Raw genomic sequence first — 24,212 nt, forward strand, 5'->3', positions numbered from 1 at the left:
TACCTACATCATCCCACCTCATATTTTCTATCCCAGTCCCAGCATTGCATTGGGCTGGTTTTATGTACTTCTGAAAACCTTGGGGTTTCGAGGCCTGCTAATACCTTGGACCTTGTGTGTGGATGGTACCGTTTCTGGCTACAGAAGGCACCATCCCTGGAGAACAAGTTTGCTATGAACATATAAGGCAGCCTTCCACGAGCTGTTGTCCTCCATATATTTTGGACTACAACTTCCATCAGCCCCGGCCAGCATGGCTGACGTTTAGGGAATGACATGGTTTGTAGTGCAGGAACATCTGGAGGGCCCCGGGTTGGAGAAGGCTGCTAAATAGTATGATTTCTGGGGTAAGTAACTGGGAGGTGTTTCCTCTTCCTCCTTGATCTTCATTTCTTTTGAATGGAACTTTGCTAATAAGCTGCACCTCAACAGGTATGAGGCGCCTTTAAAAAACAAAAACGTTGCAGAATGTTTCTATAACCCTCCAATAATTTAGAAGAGCAACCGGCTGATGCAATCTCCCGCCTGCGCCAGCGCTCAGTCACCAAAGTGCGCTCTCTCGCTCTCCCTCGAGGGAGGCGGGGCCGCGAGTGTGCAGGGAACCAATTGCGAGCCGCCGACTGCTATCGAGCTTCCCCGGATGTTACTCGAAGCGCCACCCGGCCTTTAATCTTCCCTTTTCAGGTGACAAGAAGAGACGCTTTTTTCGCTTCCGCGCTTGCTGAGGGGGGCTGCGTGTGCGCCTGCGCTCGGTAAAGGAGGGGTCTTCCCGCCCAGCGGCCTAACTGCTGCGCCCTTCTCTCGCCGCCATCTTGTTCCTCTCGCTTCAAACCAGCGACTCCCATCCAGCCCTGAAGCGGCCGCCGGTCTCCGCCGGGACGGAACATGGCGTGGCCCAAGCCGGGGAGAAGCCACCGCCGCGTCCTCAGCCATCCCCGAAAGGCCTCCGGAGCGGCCGGGCGACGCGGGGCTGAAGCGCTGAGGTGAGCAGCCCTGGGCGCACCCGTCACCATGGAGCCGAGCAGGGAGCGGGAGCAGGCGGCCCCTCGCCTCGGCGCTCGCCCGACCGCCTTGCCGCCGCAGCCGGAGGCCGACGCCCCGTTCTCGCTGCTGCGGCTCTTCTCGCAGCTGCTGCAGCGCCTCGTGCCGGGCCAGGCCGCTCCGCTCTTCTGGCTCCAGTCCGAGGCCCACGCCACAGGGCTGCCGCCGCTGATCGCCGTCCAGCACCAGCTGCGCCTGGTCGCCGCCTCCTCCTCCACCTACGTGCTCGGCGCTGCAGACAAGGGCTCGCTGCCGGGCCCTCTCAGCGCTGCTTGGGAGGAACTGCCCGAGCCCCGCTCCGCGCTCTCCAAGCTCCCCGAGATCCTCCAGCAGGTGCATCTGCGCGGGAGCAAGGCCGGGCTCGGCGCGCAGGACCCCGACGGCGGCTACTATAGCTTGGAGGTAGAGGAGCAGCAGCAGCAGCAGCAGCAGCCGGACTCCTGGGCCCCGAGAGACTCGTTGCCTGCAGATGACCGTGAGAAGGAAGCTCAGGAGCACCCAGGCTCCGGGGATGCCTGCGGGCGTCCTGGTGCGGGGGATCCGTGCGGGGAGGAGGGTCTTTCCGAGGCCCCGTCCGACTCGGACTCGGACATAGAGCAAGATATCCCTGCGGTCACTAGGCCTGCGTGTCCTAACAAATTGATCGATTACATCCTAGGGGGTGCTTGCAGTGGGGAGGAGAGCGATGGGGAGGAAGAAGGCTCGGGCGGTGAAGAGGATGAAGACGACGACGGGTTTGACAGCGAAGGCTCCCTTTCCGAATCCGATGCCGCCAGCCAGGATGGGGAAAACATTCACTTGTGGAACTCCTTTTGTAGCCTAGATCCTTACGATCCTCGGAATTTCACAGCAGCTGTTCGAACTGCTGGGAACACACCCGAGGAAGCTCCTCCTGTTGAGTCAGAGGAGGTGGAGGATACTTCCTCGTGGACTGAAAGTTCCTGGGAGGAAGATGAGTGGGAGTCCAGCAGCGTGGATGAATCGGAAAACTTGAAATTGTGGAACTCTTTCTGTAACGCTGAGGATCCTTACAACCCTTTCAATTTCAAGGCACAGTTTCAGACTGCAGAAAAGAAAGGGAAAAGTGGCTTGAAAGGACCGACAGGGACAGGCCTTGGACCCTCTCAATGTAGCATCTTACTTAGCTGTCAAGTGCACCTGATTGATAACAGAGACACTGAGGTTACAGAAAATGTGAAGCATGGTGTCCTTTCTAGAGGAAAGTGTAAGAAGAAGAAAAAGGTATGTTTTACATTGGTTTATTATGCAAGCAGGAGGTGCCATTTAAATATATTAAATATATATGTGTATCCTTCCCAATAGACCTGTAGAGTGGCTTACCACAGAGCTAAACATATGGCTGTAGGGGATTGTACTAGATAACCCTCAGGGTCCCTTCCAGCTCTACAATACTATGATTCTATACCAAAGTAACTTCTGGGAGGCCTACAACGGTAATAGAGAAACTGGCGTTCCATATGTTTTGGACTACAACTCTAATCAGCCCCAACCAGCTTGGCTAGAAGTCAGGGATGATGGAGTGGTAGTTGAATGACATCTGTAGAGGTGCAAGTTCCCCATTACTGAACTATGACCTAAATTACTAAAGTTATAGTGTCACACTGTGGTAATTCCTGGCATAGCTGACTTGTTCTTTCTACTTCTTTGAAATTATTGTTCCTAAAATAGTACACTCTTTTTTTGCCCAGGACTGAGCTTAAAATAGAGTATCAAGTTGGGTATCACAAATTGGCTATCATGGGGCCAAGATAAATTTCCATAGAACTGCTTTGTAGATTAATTAATCCTGTGGCTGGAATAAGAATGTAAAATGCCTTGCAAGAATTTGTCTTTCTCTTCCTCTTGCAGCACACATTGTGAAATCACATTTGGGAGCACTGTATGTATTGGGGCATGGGATACACGTTATACCATGTTTCTTAGAAGAATGGAGATTTCCTCCAAAGCTAGCATTGCACCAACAATGCAAGTTAGTACTAAAATTACAAAGCTGCACATGAAGGGGTTAAATTTGTTTCAAAGTTATTTATGCTTATTTGTCTTACTATTTCCACTTCTGTACTTGCCTTGCATTTCAGAACTTCCCTTCCCTTCATTGCATTGTATCATATTGTAGATTCTGTAAGAATGGGAAGTTGACTCATGGGTGACAGGCTCCATGTGAGTGGCAGGAGTTGTGCACCCTCTACTTTCAGTCACAATTCAGCCACTCTGTTTTATCCTAGACTCCATTCTCTCCCCGCCTTCCCTTGATAAATCCCATTGATTTATGTGAAACAAAGCTAGAAATGCTTTGTAGTAATGCAGGTGTGGGCCTCTTTGTGCACCAGTCTGTTCTTTCAAGCCTCCAGTCTGTTTGGGGCTAACAACGATTAGCTGCCATGGCTTTCTGAGGAATTTAATATAATTACTTGACTCATGCTTTGTTTGCTTAATGTTGTTCTGTCACACCTAGCTTTCCTAGGAGAATGCTGTAGTGCAAAATTATTGTTAATCCTCGTGGATACTTAAACTTAGCACTCTTCAATGTAGAAACCTCAGAAAAGAGAACTCTTCTGTGACACATTAGAATGCAGTATCTATCCATCTGTGTAGTCATGTTTGAAACAGTCTGTTTTGCTGTAGTTATTTGTGCTGCTCAGCAAAATATCTAGCAGGTGCATGTAATTGCAGCAGAATAAACACTTTCAGGGTCTTCAGAACTGACAAATACATTGTGTGTTTTTAAATCAGGAAACTTACTCTATTTAGGAATAGGGCAAGTGGCCTTAAGCTAGGACAAGCTGGAACTTTCCATTCATTTAGTTGTGTTGCTATTTGTTTATGCATTCCCCATGATGTATTACCTTAAAATTCATTGTAGTTACAACAAAATCAAGATAATTATCACAAAACTTCTGTTGTTTTCTTTATTTAAAAGGGAGTATTTATAATTAGATCAAAATTCTATTCTAGGCAATGGCTATAACTTAGTTTTTAATCCTTCTTTTTCTCCAAGTAGTTCAGGTGCATGGTTCCTCCTAATTTATATTATATTTCATTTATATTATCCTGTATGATTGGTTACACACAGAGAGAGTGATCAACCCAGTCTTCCCAGGCCTAGTTTTGCAGCCTACACTTGTTTTTTCTGACTCCTGTTATAAAGCGAGGGGGTTGGACTAGATGACCTCCTGGTCCCTTCCAACTTTACAAGTCTACGATTGTATGAAAATATAGGTAGACTATGCAATAACATGAGAATGATAAAGTGGTTAATAAGCTATTTCTAAAATCTGCACAATTTAAGTAAAACTCTGTGACCCTGATGTGCTACTTGAGCTTTGGTTTGCATTAAGGTCAGTGTTCTGAGAGATTTATGTTGTGGGTGTCATAGGCTGCAATCCAAGCCCCCTTTGTGGCTGGCTTGGGTGGGTGAAGGATGTTGGACTGGGTGGAGACATCTCTTCAGCTAACCCTCCTGGCATGGCGCTCCTTATTTCACCCACCTTCAGCATCTCTGCCAGTGGTGACATTCAGAAAGCCCCAAAATGGCATTCTGGCTACAGAGAGGGGTTGAAGGGCTGTCACATGACAGCATTTGACTGATTTAGGTGTGAATGCAACACCAGCTTGTCATAACAGCTTGTCTCTCCCTTCCACTTCTGTTCTGAGCCAAGGTTGGGATTGCCTTGCCCAGCTGAACTTTGATATTAAGGATTGCAATACAGTTAGGAACTAAGGGATGTTTAGCAAAAAAATATGCATAATAATTCATGGTGTCTAGATATACATGGATTACCTTTCTGTTAACCAAACATAGAATTTCAGAAATCCCTGGAGTGGTGAAATTACACATTTTAACTCAACCTTCCCTGTAAATCGCTCACAGTGACTTTTCTCAAAACAAATTCAACCCCCTTGTGTATTTCTTTCTAGTGACACAATAAACGAACAAGGATCTGTGTGCAATATATACCTTAATGTTACATGACCTGGTAATGGTGCCCTGGAGGATACCTTGGAATGATGTAAATGGCAAGAAAGCATAAAGCAGAGGCAGAAGCTGATGTAACTATCTAGGATTCTTGTGTCTCACCTTTTGAATGAAGATTATTATAAACTTTAAGGGACCTGATATTATAAAATATGTATGGGTGTGTATTACATGCTCTAATCTTGACAGATTAAGGAATTAAAGTATTAAATTCATAATTTCTAGCTGTAAAATTGCCTAAGTAATAGTTGATTAAGACTGCTTAACAAGCAGTATTTGCAGTGCTGTTTAAAGAGAAGGGGGAAAGGGCAAGCAGCCATGTTAGTCCTTAGAGAGAAATCCACAAGTAACACTAGGGTAATAACGTTATTAGGTCTAGTTAAATGGTCACAGTAAAGTAAAAACCTTTCAGATTAATACAAAATATTTATCAGAATGGGAAGAAAAAGACATTGCTTAGCAAGATGAAAAAGCCCTAGTCTGCACAGCAGTTCATAATAATAGACTGATTCCTTTGATGTATCTCAGACAGCCATACACAGTGGTACCTCTGTTTAAGAACAGCCCTGTTTACAAACTATTTGGTATAAAAACTCCGTAAAACCGGAAGTAGTGTTCCCGTTAGTGAACTTTACCTCGGTTTACGAACAGAAGCCGAACAGTGGAAGGGCACCGGCGACGGGAGGCCTCTTTAGGGAAAGCGTGCCTTGGTTTAAGAATGGCTTTGGTTTAAGAATGGACTTCTGAAACGGATTAAGTTCGTAAACCGAGGTACCACTGTAGTCGTAAATGTTTTTAATAAATGGTCTCTTCTGACACAGTTGATTCATACTGGCCTTGGAAGGAGACCAGCATTCGAGATTGGTTCTGTGTGTTCGTCTATAGTGCTGTGAGTGCATTTTTGTTAAGCTGGGGAAAGATTTCATAACACATCAGAATTTAAATGTGAGCTTTGTTGACTTCCATCATATGACGTCTGGAAACTTCCTTCATAACTATCTACAAGTTGGGTAGGTGTGGCTTGGCCAAAATGGGCTTGTGGATCAAATGGAAAGGCCCGGCAAGCCTAATTAAAACAGCAGGCCAGCGGTTCAGTATTGTTCATAGCTGCTATCTACTGTGCCCCTTAACCCACAAGCACTGATCTCTTTAATACACATGAAAATGAATAAAATGTATTGCACAAATGTCACCTAGGTGATAAATACTTGGTAACTGCGTATTTATGTTTTTCCTTTACTGTGCTTTAAAAACAAATGTAGAATTAAAATAGATGCTATTTAAATACAAGTTGATTATTTGATCTAACTTTGTCTCATGTAGGTGACCTTCCTTGAAGAAGTTACTGAGTATTATGTGAGCAATGAGGAAGATCGGAAAGGACCCTGGGAAGAATTTGCACGTGATGGGTGCCGGTTCCATAAACGAATTCAAGAAACTGAGGCTGCTATTGGATATTGCTTAACAATGGAGCACAGGCAGCGAATATTTAATAGACTCCAGGAAATGTTGTGAAATTATGTTTTCTAGCACCTTAATAAAGTATAAAAATAAAAGGGTAATGCATTTTAATGACACATGAGCTTCTTATTAAAATGGCAGCTGCCTACATGATGTAAAAGTTGGGGGGCAGTAGTAATTTAATGCTGCATCTCAGTACTCTGCAACAGATAATGCTGTATGTGTATGGATGCAGGCTCCATTTGGTATCATCAGGCATGATTAGTGCATAACTGTTCCCTTCTAAAGCCAAGTGTATCTGCTTTGGCAGAAGCCAATCCAGAGATGCTTCTCTCTGCATGTGCAAAGAGTGCTCTCTCACATATAAGACAGACAAATGTATGAGTGTGGATTTTTTGCACTTTTTGAAAGGGGAAATATTTTGAAGTATATTTATTGGGTTTGGAACCCATCAATGCAGTTCTGATTTAAAGTTTGCATATTGCAGTCTATTCTTTTTTATTTAGAGCTTGTGTATAATAGAAATTGCGAATCTTATAATAGTACAGTGGTACCTCGGGTTGCAGACGCTTCAGGTTACGTGAATTCGGGTTGCGCACCGTGCCAAATCCGGAAGTACCGGAACGGGTTACTTCTGGGTTTCGGCACTCACGAATGCACAAAAGCACTGAATCGCAACCCATGGGTGCGCAGACGCGGCGCTGTGGGTTGCGAATGTGCCTCCCACACAGATCACGTTCGCAACCCGAGGTTCCACTGTATATCATTCTTGAATCAAACATTACCCATCCTATATGTATGTATTTCTCATACAGTCTCTAATGTTCAAAAAGACAAGAATGATACATGTTTGTTACATCTTTAGTTTTAAAGTATTTGCTTGTTCCAAGTCATTTGCAATAATCTGCCTCTCAAACTGTACCATACTTGTCTCTTATGATCAACAACCTGAATTTAGGCTGCTGAAAGAAGGTAACTGTAGTGTCACTCTTAAGAATGGATTGCTTAAATTCTAAGACAGTTCTGCTTATACTTCTTGGACAGTGCCCAGCTAACACATCCTGTTAGTGCAAGGAATTCTGCTTATATAATTGGATTTCCCCCCTCCTCCCCCACCTGCACCTAATGCCATCCCCAAATTACTCTGGAGGGTTGGGGGAACCCCTACAACAGATTTAGGGGGCAATATCATTGGCACAAGTGGAAATTCTTACACTGATGGGACTGTGACATAGCATTCCTTTGGCTACAACCCCAATTCATACAGGCACCTATAATCAGCTGAGCACTGTGAAAAGAATAAAGCAAGATGTTAATTTGATTAGTGTCTGCTCTAGTACACAGATATATCTACACTCATAGTAAATAAGATTTAGTTGTTAACAATTTGTAATTCCCATCAGCTATGATGTTTACAAAAAAATCAGTATTAATGCATTTGTTCACAATAGCATCATAACTGGTTGTAAGTCTAATTCAGCAGCTAATTATTAATGCATTCATGTGATTTGGGATGCATCACGTTATGTAGCTATTGGTCAAAAATTCTGTTTGTGTTACCAAGAGTTGGATGCGTGTTTGTATTACAAACAATGACTTCATGGCCTAGATAAAATAGCTCAGAGTCCAGAGATTTTGGAGTAAAGCTCAGTATGCTACTCTTAATAGTACAACTAAAAATAGTGCTCTGTTCCTTCTGATTTAAAGCCACACAAACATTAATTTGAACCATTTTGCCCTATTTATACCCTGAACTTTTTCAGTTGTAAATTCTAATTGGATAAGCAGTTTTCTTTACAAAAACAAATCAATACAATACACATGGAGGGAGGTGTTTCTGATACAGAGGTGTTTCTGATTTTTTATAGCTTTCATTCACAGTATGCTTTATTTTAGACAATGTTTATTTTGAAGTGGTATTTTTAAGCAGGTTGAGTTGTCAGCAGTGGCCTGCTGTAGAATTTCATTAATCGATCTGGATCTGTGCTATGACTGCAATCCTATATACATTTCCCTGGGACTAAGTAAAATCTGAACTCTGGATTAGGCTAAATGAGGAGGGGCAAGGGAATCTTTCTCTTTTAAGAGTTGCATTCATTTGGAGGTAATATGAGAATAGATGCTTGCAATATGTGTAGCCTCCCCCTTTTCTCTAGCAAAGTGCATCTCCCATCTCCCTGTGTTCAGCTCATTACAAAGTGGCAGGGTCATCTTTCTATAGATTAATGATTACACTGAAAATAGAAAATATTCCCACTTTGATACTATTTTAATTACTGTTTTTTACTAGTCACCTGCAGAATACTGGGTAGAAAGGAGATTCTGGTTCTCAATTTGAAGCCATAAAAACAGGACAGCAGACTTCCTGAAATAGAATTAGTCCATTCTCTTTCTTTAGAAACATTTAATGGTGCTAAATGTGGCAATGAAGTATGTCTTTCAGCTCGTTTTTTTTCTGAACAGCAAGTCATGAAAACCCACTACTTCTAAAACTTTAAATCAAAACCGTAATTGATCAGAATTTTATTTTTATATTGTTTTAGGAAGGCAAAGTTAAGAGCCAGATAACCTTTCACTTTATACAGATTTAAGTGAATTTGATTGTATCTCATTGGGATTTTATATTTAAAGTTATATTTCTGTATATAATAAAACAATTTCCAACTAATCTGTAAAAGTAATAAATACTTTGCAAGCTACTTTCCTGTTGTCTGGACTATTGATATATAGCTACTGTAATGGAAGAATGGGGGCAACTGGTGGTTTCAGAGCTGTGCAGTATTACTGCCATTGCCTGTGGAAAAACGCTTATATACTATACAATATACTGTATAAAAATAGTATTTGGGAATCAGCACAACAGCTTATTTAGTATTAAACAAAAGCTGGTTGATAATGAGTGTGTTATTAAAATTGGTTCCGTTTGTTCCCTCCCTCCCACCAATTGATTGGTTGTGTGGGACCTTCAGCTAGGGCTTGCTTTCCCTGGGCATATATCCCAACTGCTCAGATGGCTTTAACATGGATAAGTGGGATAAAAATGTGTCCTGTCCTCTATGACTCTCTTCCTAGGCATGCCACTTCCAATACCATGATGTTCACTTTTCTCCTCTCCACTAACCTGCCCATCTCTGATCATATCAAAGAAGAAGCAGTTCAGTCTCCTTGTGGCAGTCATGTTGTGAGCACTGCCTCTGAAGAGGTGGGGAAAACAATGAATCTGCTAGTTAAGCCAAATGAAATGCTACAAAATGTGCCAATAACTCTTTAAGTCCTCTAGAAGGCATGTTAAACTTAGAACCAGTTTGGTACAGTGGTCCAAGTGTCAAGACTAGGAGCTTGAGCAGAGTTCCAATCCCCACTTGGTCAGGAAGCTCACTGGGCAACCTTGAGCTAGTCACTGCCTCTCAGCCTAACCTACCTCACTGGGATTGTTGTGAGGATAAAAGGAGAGGGGGGTGGGAGACGCATGTATGCCTTCTTGAGAGGAAAGGTTGAGACAAGATGACCCCTTCCAACTGGACAGTTCTATGATTCTATAATATACAAGGAGCTTTAAATTGACCAAAGTGAGATCAGCAAAAAGTCTGAGGTTTAGGAAATTGTTTCTATGTAGGAATGGGCTGATTTTGGAGTAATTCACACTGTATGTGTGTGTAATGTGTGAATTACACACTTGGATTTGTAGGAGCATATTTGTCATGATATCCAGAATAGGTTGCTGAGTGTACACTGATGGCAGACTCAGGTTTGCTACGATGTAATAATAATAATAATAATAATAATAATAATAATAATAATAATAATAATAATAATTTATACCCAGCCACTCTGGGCAGCTTCCAACAAAATATTAAAATACAATAGTGCATCAAACATTAAAAGCTTACCTAAGCAGAACTGCCTTCAGATGTCTTCTAAGAAAAGTCTTGTATTTGTTTTTCTCTTTGACATCTGGTGGGAGGGCGTTCCACAGGGCAGGTGCCACTACTGAGAAGGCACTTGGCTTCTTTCAGTGAGAGAACCGCCAGAAGGCCCTTGGCGCTGGACCTCAGTGTCCAGGCGGAACGATGGGAATGGAGACGCTCCTTCAGGTGTACTGGGCCAAGGCCGTTTAAGGTTTTAAAGGTCAGCATCAACACTTTGAATTGTGCTCGGAAACATACTGGGAGCCAATGTAGGTCTTTCAAGACCGGTGTTATGTGGTCTCGGCAGCCGCTCCCAGTCACCAGTCTAGCTGCTGCATTCTGGATTAGTTGTAGTTGTAATGTGTGAAATGGCCCAAGATGCTGAAAAACTGGAATGACAGAATATGGGGACCAAGGAAGGGAAAGGGTTAATCCAATCTATGTTCATCACAAGCCTTCACAAAGCATGATCTCAAGGGAATAAAAACACCATGCACACACAGCATTGTAAGGCTGAAAGCTAGATTTGGTGAGGTTTGTGTATCTAAAGGTGAAAATGACTATGTCCACAAGGTGGCAATAGCCACCTTTTAGTTACAAAATCCAGTGCTGATGCTCTCCCTAGAGAGGTTCTCCTGGCGCCTTTAGGTGTCAGGTGAAAATGTTCCTCTTCAAGAAGGCCTTTAGCTGATTACCACCCAATAAGGTAAACGGCGTTTCCGTGCGCTGCTCTGGTTCGCCAGAAAGCGGCATAGTCATGCTGGCCACATGACCTGGAAGCTGTACGCCGGCTCCCTCGGCAAATAAAGCGAGATGAGCACCACAACCCCAGAGTCGGACACGACTGGACCTAATGGTCAGGGGTCCCTTTACCTTTACCTTTACTTACCCTTTTAAATGTGTTGTGGGAGTGAGGAATTCTTGATTTGTTTTTGCTCTTATTTTTATTATTTATTCTGTGTTTTTTATATTGTATTTTTTTATGTTGTGAGCCACCCTGAAATCTATAGATGAAGAACAGTATACAAATTTAATTAATAAATAAAAAATCTTAAAAGCAATCATAATAATAATAATTTTTATTTATACCCCGCCCTCCCCAGCCAAGGCTGGGCTCAAAAGCCAAAATATTTAACTAAACAATTGCAAATCTGTCTCCGTGTGGTCATTCACATATAAATATTCATGCCTTTTTAAAAACAAGCTGATTTTTATTGTTTTCCAATAAACATTAACATCAAATTTAGTTAACAACAGCAACATCAAACACTAAGAAGAGGAATGTTCAGTTCATTCATGAGCTCCAGAAATATTCCGACAACCATGGACGTAGCTTTGTGCATCGACATTTCCACACAGTGGTGGACTTTAAGTCATTAGGAACCATAATTCTGATGATGCCACAACATGTTTTGATGGGAGCAGTGACTAAGTACTATGTATACCTTACCTACCAGCCAGAACACACAACATTAACCCATTGTCTCCTATGCTATGCTAACTTGGAGGTGGACTTTTTCACTGGTAGCACCAGGGTGGTGGAATGGTCTCCCTGCTGAAATATGAGAAGTCCCATCAGAAGTGGCATTCTGCTGGCTCTGGAAGACACACCTGTTTAGACAAGCATTCCTCTGATTGCCTGACTTGAACCTCCTGTTTTAATTGCTGTTTTAACCTTTTTAATTGTTGTGTTGTTTAAATGGGTTTGTTATATTGCATATTTTTGTCGTGCATGACTATTTTTATGTTTTGTTGAAATAGCTTTATTAATTAACAAATAGCAACAGCACAGTTGGGCCCTGCAATATGACTGTATTTGCTCCAGTCCTTCAGAAGAGTTGCCTTGTACAGAACTGGTGCAGCAAAGAAAGTAACAGAATCAGTAGGTAATGCTTATCACCTACGGTACTTATCTAAAACATCTCCAGCTGCATCATCAAAGCCCTACAGCTGTACTCTTAAACAACCCTCCCTTTCACAGGTTTTGCTTAAAGACAAGCCCCTCCCCCCCATTTACTTGCACATGGGTCACTAACTGAAAATGCAAAACCAGGAACAAGCCCTGCAACTAACTACACCCCCTGCCTTTATTTGAAAAATACTACCACAGGACCTGCAGCATCAATGGCTCCTTAACTTGAACATCTTCTAGCATGTAAATTATGGTCTGTCTGCTCTGTACTTAAAAAAAAAAGTTTCATAAGGAGACTCTTGCTTGAAGCTACTGAGTTGGAAATCATCTGCTAATTTGACACTGAAGAACTTGGAACCCAAGAAATGTCCTATTAATTGTTGTACCACTACAGAAAATAATCCTCTTTTTTCAACGTGCTATGTCTGTCCATCACCAGCAGAGGGTGAGTCATACCTATGTTGAATGGCTCTTCTCTCCATTCATTCTCTTGTTTAGTAACATGGAACGCTTCTTGCCATCACAAATGAATGGTTGAGCCCAGTTAGCAAATCTTCCTCCTTCTCTTGGCATGGGGTGTGTGTGTGCATAAGATTAGAGCTTTTGGTTTATTCTCTTCGTCACTTATTCCGGAAGCACTCTTTGAGTGGTTGACAAACAAGTCCAGTTAGCCACTTGCTGTCGTCATCTTCCAATTCAATCTGGTCCAGTCTCTTCTTCCTTCTAAGTGCTGGGCTGCACCAGTCTTCTTGTTAAGAGAAACCTCACCCTGACACTTGCTCATTCTTGAGAACTCACTCATTCTTCCTCACACCCTTGCCACAACCTAACCCTTTAAATAATGAAGAGCTTGCTCCACAACCCACATGCCTTGAAAGTGTATAGGCCAGATGCAAAAATGCCTTGTGCTCATGAGGAGCTGAGCAACATTTTAAGAAGGCCTTGCCTTGCATTGAGTCAGATAGGCTTGCCATATTTCAAAAATTCCTGACGCCCTCAAAGTTGTTGAGCTTTTTAAAGGAAATTGGTGATTTTAAGCATTTTGAGCTGTTTCCAATACTTTTTCCATTGCAGTGCCATACATCTGGGTTTTCCCTGGCATTTTGCCAGTTCGGCAAAATTCCCCTTGACACCATTTTTACACCCCCAAATCAGGACATGTTAGGAATTTTCCTGACATATGGCAAGCCTAGAGCCACAGCTGATGTCAAATTACTAGAACAGGGCTCACTGATTTAGCATTCCACAGCACTGGCACAAGCAATGAAAAAGTCCACCTCCATGTTAGCATAGGAGCAGCGGTGGATTTGGGGCTTTCAAATTTCAGTGGCGCCCTGTAGAATGCCAAAATTCGGTGCCCCCACTTCTCGCCTTCCATTTTAAGTCATTGTTGCAGGCACCCCCCGTGGTGCCCTCTCCTCTCAGTGCCCAGTGCAGGTGAACCAGTTGTGCTCCCATAAATCTACTTCTGATAGGAGACAAATGGATAATGTTATATATTGTGTGTGGGTGTAACCGTCACTGATATGAGAATGTGGACTGATATGAACCACATAGTTGCACAGTTCTAATGCTGCATGAAGTGGTCCAGATTCAGGTTGATAGTGAGTTTTCCAGGTAATGCATTTAGGTTACTATTAATTACATTGCTATCCAATCTGTTCTCTGAGTTACTCAAGATAATGTACATTTTTATCTCCCCCCTGTTTTACACGCACAGCAACCCTGTTAGGTAGGTTAAGCGTAGGGGTTGTAACAGGCCCAAGGATACCCAGTGAGCTTCATGACTGGGTCAGGGTTTGAACCTGGATCTCCCCATTCCCTTTTTTTCTTTTAATATAAATATTTATTAAAGTTTTTGAATACAAATGCACAAATAATAAACAACCTTACTTATATCATAACGTGGTTTCATCACTTCTTTAGACTCCCTCACGTCTCCCGCTCCCATTTACATCGTAAAAAGGTTTTTCCAAGCAAATTATCAACTTGTTTACGATCTTATATCCACTCATTTAAATATAATCTAGCAATTCTCCAAAAAATTTATGTTTTCTTTAATCTCACTTATCATCAAATTCAAATCTAATTTAGTGGTGGCCAATTTTTTATAATCTAGCATCCTTCTTAACATTCAGCCAAATTGCAATGTTTTTGTAAATACGTCTTAAATTTCTTCCAGTCTTCCTCAATCCTCTCTTCTCCCAGGTCTCGGATTCTGCCAGTCATCTCGGCCAGTTGCATATAGTCCATCAGCTGCATCTGCCACTCTTCCAGTGTGGGTAGATCTTGAGTTTTCCAGTTTTTAGCGATGAGTATCCTTGCTGCCGTGGATCTCCCCATTCCCAGTCTAACCACTTTGCCTCATGGCCTCTCTGCACCTCTCCACACCAGTGTGACTAAACTGCTCGAACAAGTGAAATGAGATTTTTAAAAACCAAAAGCAACAAAATAGATATGTTCTTGTCTTTGCATTTCTATATGAGTTGAAATATAACAGCACACACAAAGAATGTGTCAAAGTCCTTCACAATCCAATGTGTTGTTTACTCAGTACCGCCTCTTTAGTGTTGATATTGGATTAGATTAGGACACAGCTTCAGGGTGCATAATAAACATTAACCCTCCCCACTGATTCATCCTTGCTAATGCCCCTCTAGTTCCCCCCACTTTCAGCCAGGTTTCAGTGGTAAACTCAAGAGGACTTGGGGACAGAAGTCCAAGACCCCACTCAGTAGAGGGTACTTAACCAAACAGCAGGGCTGGTTTGTCATGTTTTGAAGTATGTGAAGTATTATGTGTTACAATTTAAAGAGCCCACAGGCAAAAGACCACTAAGTTCAGTGGCTACCTACTGCACCACTACTATGGCTCGCCTGGTTTATAAGCTTATCTGTTGGAAACCTCCTTCCTTAGAGGTTTTTAAGCAGAGGTTGGATGGTCATCTGCCCTGGATACTTTAGCTGAGATTCCTGCATCACAGGGGGTTGGACTACTAGATGACCCTTTGGTTCCTTCCAACTCTAAGATTCTATGATCCTATGAAAACAGTAACAAAATAAATAAATAGAGGAGCATGGTGAGATTTATCAGAGAGACACATTAATTCCACTGTTCCATGCACTAGTTCTCTTCTGCAAATTCCCTCAGGTCCCCACTATTACGTTGCAAGGAAAACATGGTGTTGTGATCCTTAGGTTTGCTTCAGAACAGGTAGTTCCACCCTCAAGGCTTAAGGGCTACAATTGGGACACATCATGGCAGTTATCCCTTGCCTTTTAAACACACCTTTGTTGCACACATGCTGTATTTTTATATATGCTTATTATAAATGCAACGTAAAGCGTGAAGCATCTCAGGGGTCTTGAAAATGCCTTGTATCACTCAGTACTGGCCTGTCTTTGTCAGGGTGGAGTGGGAAGAAGCAGCTCTCTGGATTTAATACTGGTATAGACACATCGTGATGGTGAAGCCTCAATATCCCCCTGGTTCTGACTGGTGTATTCTAACTGGCAAAATTCTGCCTGTGCAAAGCCTTAGCCCTCCAGATGGCCAGTAAGAATTCAGAGTGCTTTCCATTGGACAATTGCAATTGACAGCCTTGCTGTGGTCTAGACCACTGAGCCTCTTGGGCTTGCCGATCAGAAGGTTGGTGGTTCGAATCCCCGCGACGGGGTGAGCTCCCGTTACTCAGTCCCAGCTCCTGCAAACCTAGCAGTTCAAAAGCATGCCAAAAAGCGCAAGTAGATAAATAGGTATCACTCCGGCAGGAAGGTAAATGGCGTTTCCGTGTGCTGCTCTGGTTTCGGTGTTCCGTTGTGCCAGAAGCAGCTTAGTCATGCTGGCCACATGACCCAGAAAAACTGTCTGCAGACAAACGCCGGCTCCCTCGGCCTGTAAAGCGAGATGAGCGCTGCAACCCCAGAGTCATCTGCGACTGGATTTAACTGTCAGGGGTCTTTTACCTTTACCTCTTATTGCTGGCATAGTGGTGTAGGCAAAAGGGCATTGTGTGCATGCAGCATCATAGAGTCATCACTCTGGGGCATGGTGCCATTCTGAAGATTTCATTCCCCTGCCACCGTTGTGTGCTCTTACTCACTCTCTCTTTGCAAATAACCTCAACTAGTTAAGGAAGTTACTCAAAGGAGCAAAACTCATCTGAAAGCATTTGCATAGCCAGCTTTGTAGAAAATGAAGCTTTGCTTTGGAAAATGTGTTTTTTGTTTTAAAGAGGTTGCTTTAAAAAAAGAAAGAAGCAGAATAGGATCAGGATGGATTATGAGATGATCCCTTGTACTGCTGATGTTGCAGAACCACTTATGAATTGCAGCTAAGCTAAAACATAAAGGGGGGAATCTGTTCCAAAGGCAGCATTACTGCAATATTACTGGGTTTTGTTCTCTGTTTCTTGTATATTTAAAAACATCACAGCAATTTAATTTGACAAATATCGTCATGAAAGTTCATTCTTAAACCAGAATCACAAACCAACAGTTTTGTTCTTATGGAGAAATGGTGCTAATATTGCCCTCACCCCCCACCCCACCCCACCCACAACCTGGTATGCTAGGCTGAGAGTGTGGGGTGATTGTGTTCTGATTTATAGTTATTCTAGAAGCAACAGTTGGACACCCATATTTTGACAGCAGTCATTAGCTGCTAATGATCTAGAATGTGTAATGTGTGTGTGTTAGTTAATTGTATGTCTAGCATGTCTTAAGCAGAAATATCCATAAGGTAGTTTAGAAAGAAAAAACCCCCACACACAACCATGTTAGAGTTAGTAATTAAAGAGAATTGTAGAGCAGATCAAATTGCAAAAACTGGTTTGTGAACAGGCATCTAGCCAATTTTAAACAAACCCATCTAAAAGTGACAGTGTATGCCCAGTGTTAGAGGGATATTGGGGAGTTCTGAAATTTAAAGTCTGCCACTCATACAGGAAGGGACATGCTTCCCCTCTGATTAAAATTAAGAAAGAGGGGAAAGGGTTAGCATCATAGCTGTCAACTTACAGATTTGAAAATAAGGGACCAGCAGCCTTGAAAATAAGGGACCAGCAGCCAAAATAAGGGACCTGCAGCCTCACCTGTTCCAGGCACTCGTCTTCCTGTCCTCCTGCAGTCTGGTCAAACTCATGCTGGGTAGCTTCGAGAACACTGTCCAACGAACTTTGTAACCAGAGGTTCAGCTGAATAGAATCTGAATCACATGCACCACAAGGCCTATGCAGCCTCAACCTCCGGCTGGGCTTTGCACTGCAAAGTTTGCAGCAGCACGTGCAACAAAATGGCGTCCAGCATTCAAAAAACCCCTCAGCTTGCATTAACTATCCACACACAAGGCATGCAAGCTCCACCCCCAGTCGTACTTAGACTTCTTATTGGGTGAGCAACACAGCCAAGCAACACAGTTGGAGCCTCCCTCCTCCCTGGCTGGCAGGGAGGGTGGGAGAGGAGCTGCTTCCTTTGAAATTTAAGGGACATCATTTAAGGGACATCCATCAATAAGGGACAGCAGCGGGACATGGCGCTGGAATAAGGGACTGTCCCTTCAAATAAGGGACACTTGACAGCTATGGTTAGCATATAATAGTAGAACTGGAAGGGACCACAAGGGTCATCTAGTCCACAAGGGTCATCTAGTCCAACCCCCTGTAATGCAGGAATCTTTTGCCCAATATGGGGTTCAAACCCAGGACCCTGAGATTAGGAGTCTCATGTTTTACCAACTGAGCTATCCCAGCTAAAGGAATCCATGGACCTAATATCCTGTTTCAAAATATGATACTTAAAAAAATAATAGAGCTATTATGTACTCATCCATTAATCCTGACAATCACTCAGAACCTGTAGCAACTGGACATTTGAGTTCCCATTGGAGAGGGGTTGAACCTAAAGCTCCACTGGTACAAGCTAAGCCTTCTTGATGCACTAAATACATGTGGGCACAGGGTAGTTCCTATGGAGCTTGCCATAGGGCTTAGTCATGTCTATGATACTACGTCAGTAAGATTGTATGTAGACAGATGTTGGCAGGACTGGTTCATAGCTTGGGTTATATGTCATCATGACTCATCATATTTCTTTATTATCCTCGGTTCTATGAAACTGTGTACTGTTTTGAATGTGGGAAATTGTAAGCCATCAGTTAATGGACTCATGCAAAAGTGTGGTGTTCAAGATTTGGTACCCAAGCGGTATCTTTATTTCCACTGGGAAATGGGGCAACTGAGGTTCAATATGTATTCCTGGCCAGAAGCATTCATTATGATGGGGTGTTGCTGCTGGTGTGTTAACTGCTCCGTAGCTGGATCTTGCAGGGGCAGGGCAGTGGTGAGGTCACAGTTGTAGAGGTACACTGGTAGAGACACTCCAGTGCTTCTGCTGGTGTGCCTACTCCATCCCAATAAACAGCAGCAATGTTGTTGTTTTTTATTGGGTTTTATAAACAAGAATAATGTTACACAAATAAGTATACCAAGTTTTCTCATGTCATTTGTATATCACAAAAATAACATAATAAATGTGGAAAATATCTACAACATATGTTTCATTATTAGTGGTCAATGTGTAAGTTCTTGGTTTATGAATTGGAAGAAGAAAAAGAAGAAGAAAAGGGGGGAGTGGGGTTGGGTGGTTATGCTTCTATTATTCTACTTAGCGTGTGTGAGGGGTTGTGTCAGCGTTACTTGTATGGGTTCTCTTACTATTCACTTGTATTTCCCTGGTGGAGAGAGAGGTTGGGTGTGGCTTAGGGTGTGGTTGGTTGTCTTTGGTTGGCTGTAGTAAGAATTGTTTTTGTGCGTGAGCGGGGTTTGAGTGTGTATTTTTGAATCAGCTTAGCCAGATTGATTTGTATGCTGTTGGGGCATTTAATAGCAGCAATGTTGATGTCAGGAGGATGGGTCTTAAGCCATGCTCCCTCCCCAACTCTAAGTACTCATGGCTAAGTACAATGGCTCATGGCCATTGGGCATAAACATCTAGAGCAGGGGTAGTCAACCTTCTTATACCTACCGCCCACTAATGCATCTTTCTTAATGGTAAAATTTCCTTACCGCCCACCTGTGCTCAATGGAAAGAGGATTCAGCTTGTGCCGTAGAACCCCCTACCGCCCACCTAGAATCCTGAAACGCCCACTAGTGGGCGGTAGGACCAGGTTGACAACTCCTCATCTAGAGTAACTCATTTATTCTTCTAGAAGCCTGCAACAGCAGCAGTATAGGCAGAAATTGAACAATTGATGTTCTTACTGCATTGCTACACCTCCATACTGGAATAAATGCCCCTTGCTAGTCTGCTCTGTCTGTTGCGCAGCTATTAAATGGAAAGAAACCATGTCGCGTGGGGGGGGGGGGACTGTTCTTTTCTGAATTCTGGTAACTCTGGTAAAACATGCTTTAAAAAATGTTTAAGGTTCTGTGGTAATCTGTAATGGTACTTAATTGCAAACGTAATTTAGCACACATTTCTAAATGCAGTTTTAAAATCATGTGTTCAGGTGAGCTGAGGGTGCTTCCACACTGTTACCAGTGTGCTAAACCTCCCTGCAAATGTTGTGCAAACATATCAGGATGAATGCCCAATAAACACGTAATCTGGATGTGGCCTGACCTTCACCACTCACACAGATATCCTGCACTCACTAGTGTGGATGAAACATAGCGAGAAACACCAGCTCTATGCCTCTGAATTGTGGAGAATTAATGGCAATTAATGGCAATTCTACACGTACCTTAACAGCAGAGGAGCCATGAAGGGGTTGTGTTGGGTGCCACCAGTCTGGAAGCGCATAGCATATATTTAAAGCATGTTTCAAGCACATGGCTTTCCCCTAAAGAATCCTGGAAACTATGGTTTGCTAAGAGTGCTGGAAATTATACCTCTGTGAGGAGTAAACTACAGTTTCCAATATTCCTTGGGGTAAGGCCACATGCTTTAAGTGGATGGTGTGAATGTGACCTTAACCACACGACTGTCTGTTGAAAGAACTATAATCTTACAATTAAGCATCAAAAGCAAACACTACCATGCTGTGTGTTTACTGGACATCTTCCCCCACACCCAGCAGCTGGGCCATATTCCAGTAGCTCTGGGCAAACTGGTTTGTGCCAGTCTAGGCAGGGGAGCAGACACCTGTGATCTGTGATGATGCTTCAGCAAAGCAGCCTGGCCACTTGGTTATGCCTTGCTCCACTAGTGGTCAGGTTTCTTCTTCTCCTGGATTAAGTGCACAAGTGAGGCTGTCATTCTCCCGCTTGTGGTATAAGAGCTTAGAACACATGCCCCTGGTGATAAGCAGGCATTTATGACCTCTTCCTCCTCCCTCCCTCCCTCCCTCCCTCTCTCCATGGAGGGGAAGTTCTCAAACCCCACCTTTCCTGGTGAATAAGCTCTAATTGATGACTACGGTGAGACAGAAGATGCCTCCTGCTTTTGAAGGCGAGAACCACAGACACGGGGCTCAGTTTGCAGAACTCCCTCGCTCCTCACCCAGAGTTAATTTGTGGTAATTAGGTTGAGTAGGCAGTGGAGGAAAGAAACTGCCTTCTCAAACAGTCAGGCAGTTTTAGCATGTCTGCCCTTGCTGCTGCTGCTGGAGAGGACCCTGTGGTGCTCCAGGTTTTTGGTGGAAGATCAACAAGCGGACCTTGGAAGGGTTAACCAGCCAGCTGTGTTTTTCCTCCCTCCTGGGCTATTTGCAGCAAAAACAAGAGTTTCTGTGGAAGGGCTGGGCAGCCTGCATCCTGGTGGGACTGGCTCAGGTGGGCTGGGTATCTGTGCTCTCTTGACTAGGCACCCCAGCCACTGTCCCTTCCTGCTGAAAGCAGGGGTGCAGGGGGGAGCAATTTTGGCTCTTTTTCTTCCCTGTTCTTGGTGGATTTTGCAGTGAGTGGAAAGGGCTTTATGGCCACCGAGGACATTGACTGGCTCGACCTGCCTGGCAGGTGGACTTATGGAGTTTGCAGAGACGGGAGAATCTTCTTTATCAAGTATGTTCAGTTCTTGCTCTGTTGTTGTTTGTGGTTTTCCTGCAGCTGTGGATGGTTGGAGGAGTCCCCGTTTGTGCCAGGTGCAGGTGCATAGACTTCTGGGCCAACTCTTTGGTGGGAATGGCATGTGTGTTTGTGGAGAGACAATCCGAAAGAATGCTAACACTTCGCACAAGAGAAGGGCAGGATTGAGTTTTAAGTCACTGCACAGAGCAAGCGGTCGTAGGCCACTTTGGCAAAGGACACTTTATTTATTTAGTTTCATTTCATAAAACGTATACACCACTTGTTGGTAGAAATCCTCAAAAAGTTTGCAAAAAAGATAGAACAATAAAATTATCAAAAAGAAACATGAATACTTGCAGCCTGATCCTCAGCACAATCACTTGGAAGCAAGTTCCATCCATTCTAAGCATGTGATTGTAAATGTCTTTTAGGATTACAACTCTAAACTGCATTTTGAATTTCTGTTTATATGATCTGACTACAAAACTTTCATTGGGGAGAACCTGCTGGCTCTTTCCTGTTTTGTGTACTGCATCACTGATGTTCATCAGCATTTCATAGAAAAATAAAATTTAAAAATGTCCTTAGCTCAGCTTGTGAAATGTTCCTTACCTGCTGCTGTAGGGTTCTCAGGCTGCTGTTTCTCACCTCCCAGACGGCGTCCCATGAACTAAGCTGTGAACCAGGAAGTCCCCAGTTCAAATCTAGTTTCTGTCACAAGATCACTAGGTGGCGTTGGGCAAACAAATTTTCCCCGCTTCTGCCCTGATGTCTGCAACACAGGGATGACAAAGCTGACCTACCTTGCAAGCTTGTTGTCAGGATTACTGAGAATATAGAACCTGTAACAAATTAAACATTATAAAGCTGTATCTAAATTAAATATTACTATTGCAAGTGGAAACTTCACCAAAATGTTGCAGTATGGAGTGGTCTGTTCGGTTCTTTTCCAGGATATTCCATTCTACCATCACACCATTTTTTCATCTTTTCTTCATCCGTCAAATCAGCATCCTGTGCCCACTAAGCATGCTCAACCCCCATTGCTCTCCCTGTGGTAGTTCCCTCTTGTGTGTAGATTATGCCATTTTTGCTATGTAAGGTTCCATACTTCCATAATGAGTTCACTCTTCGTATATGGGATACCTTTTCCCTTGCCCTTCCGGCATTTCAAGGTGACTTGGGTGACGTTCTCCTCCTCCCTGACACACAGTAGACTGCCAGTCTATGGCTTAACCTTTGGCAAAGGTGTCAGGGAGCCCACAGGTGGCACCTTTTATTGAGCTGTACAGCTGTATTTCTCCTTCTGGTAGCCACTGCAAAGTCAGCCTTAAGTCTACCCTACTATGAATGCTCTCATACCAAAGTGTAGCAATCTGGATTACTCTTGGCCCCTGGGTTGGGGATGTTTCGTGAATATGGTGATAACCCTAAAACTTTCTAAGTGTGATTGTTTTGACCTTTGCAGCGATGAAACAAAATCTACTTGCTGGACACACCCAGGCAGTGGTTGTCCCATCCAGAGTGGCCATTTTACTTGGTCAGGTAAGGAGATGCTATTACTTCCAATGCAATAGTTGTCTTCTTCTGTTGATAATTATCCTCCCTTCTTCTCACTGACAGAACATCTCTTGGCCAACACTATTTGTGTTAGAATAGTATCTGATATTTCTTTCAAAGAAGTGCTGGAAAATAGTGGGAATCCAAGGCGAAACCGATTAACATTGGTTCAATAAATGCCACTTGCTTATGCAGGGATAACACATGTGCTTTATTTTGTGTGTATCAAACTGAGATTTATGATCTATACCTGGAGGTGCATCAGGACATAGGTACATAACACCCTAAAAAAAAGATGTCCATTTTCAGGTGTAAATGACTTTACTTTGGGTGAGGTGAATCTGCAAGCAGATGACGCAGGAGAGGGACTTTCTCTGTAGCGATGCCATGAATTTTCCAGTTTTAAAAGTTCTGTTGAGAAAGATTAACTTTGCTGTTTAGTGCTGAATGTATTGAGGAAAGACAGATAGTATGGTTAAAATGCACATTCCATCCACAAGTGTTTCCATGACCTTTGAAATACCCTTCAGTGACAAACGTTTTAAAAGTCTCATGCAATATCCAGAACCAGACAGACACAGATACTAGAGTGTATTGGGTTCAGCTTATGGGAGTGGGGTGCTGTAAGGTGAAGCTGGCTGCAAATAAAAATATTGCTTGCCTGTACGTGGACTGAGAGGAGCATAGAAGCTGCTGGCATGGATGTAAAAAACGAATTGAGCTTTCCATCAGTTTTACAAGCCAGATCAGAGAAAGGAAGATTCAAGCATTCCAATATGGTTGGAGGAATCGAGTGGGGCTTGCCTGTTAACAGCCTGCACTTTGTAATGAATGGCATTGTAAGAAGCCTTCCTATTTTTTTTATCGCCTGCTTCCTTTTCCTCCTCCATGCATCAATAGTGATGATATTATTAGTAGTAGCAGTAGTAAATTATAAAATCATTCTGGAATTCCCTGCAAGAAGCTCTGGCAGTGTTTGTGGTTCTTGTTCTCTCTCCCACTCCACCCCCATTTTATCTTCACAACAACCCTCTGAGGTAAAATAGGCTGAGGAACAGTGAATGAAATGACCCCAGATTGCCCAGCGAGCTTTATGGCCGAGTTGGGGTTTAAATCTGGGTCCCCCTCAGTCCCCATCTGATATCTGAACCACTGCACCACCCAGTCTCAAAAAGTCCCTGATGTCTGCATGCAGTGAATTTATTTGTTGCTGAATATATATATATATATATATATATATATATATATATATATATATATATATATATTTGCTTTCGTAGATCCCGAGGACACCAAAACCCATATATATATATATATATATATATATA

At 43.1% G+C, this 24,212-nt stretch overlaps 2 protein-coding genes across 10 annotated transcripts in view; both read left to right on the forward strand.

Moving 5' to 3' along the window:
- Nucleotides 1-534: 534 nt before the first annotated feature.
- PPP1R15B (protein phosphatase 1 regulatory subunit 15B) lies at nucleotides 535-6,615 on the forward strand. The gene is made up of 2 exons (XM_081866341.1): nucleotides 535-2,283; nucleotides 6,362-6,615. Exons 1-2 carry the CDS (start codon nucleotides 1,012-1,014, stop codon nucleotides 6,551-6,553), a joined length of 1,464 nt encoding a protein of 487 aa, XP_081722467.1. The 5' UTR covers nucleotides 535-1,011; the 3' UTR covers nucleotides 6,554-6,615.
- Nucleotides 6,616-20,773: 14,158 nt separating this feature from the next.
- PLEKHA6 (pleckstrin homology domain containing A6) overlaps nucleotides 20,774-24,212 on the forward strand; it is a 194,986-nt gene continuing 191,547 nt past the window's right edge. For 4 of the 9 annotated variants that reach the window (XM_081866314.1, XM_081866318.1, XM_081866305.1 and 1 more), the window contains exons 1-2: nucleotides 20,775-21,318; nucleotides 22,793-22,869. In XM_081866314.1, coding sequence (XP_081722440.1) covers nucleotides 21,233-21,318; nucleotides 22,793-22,869 — 163 coding nt within the window. In that variant the 5' untranslated portion in view covers nucleotides 20,775-21,232. Of the gene's footprint in view, nucleotides 21,319-22,792; nucleotides 22,870-24,212 lie in introns of all 9 variants that reach the window. The other 5 variants (XM_081866313.1, XM_081866304.1, XM_081866306.1 and 2 more) reach the window with 2 other exon arrangements.

The sequence above is a fragment of the Podarcis erhardii genome (genome assembly GCF_964252035.2).
Source record: "Podarcis erhardii genome assembly, chromosome: 6".
Taxonomy (NCBI): Eukaryota; Metazoa; Chordata; class Lepidosauria; order Squamata; family Lacertidae; genus Podarcis; species Podarcis erhardii.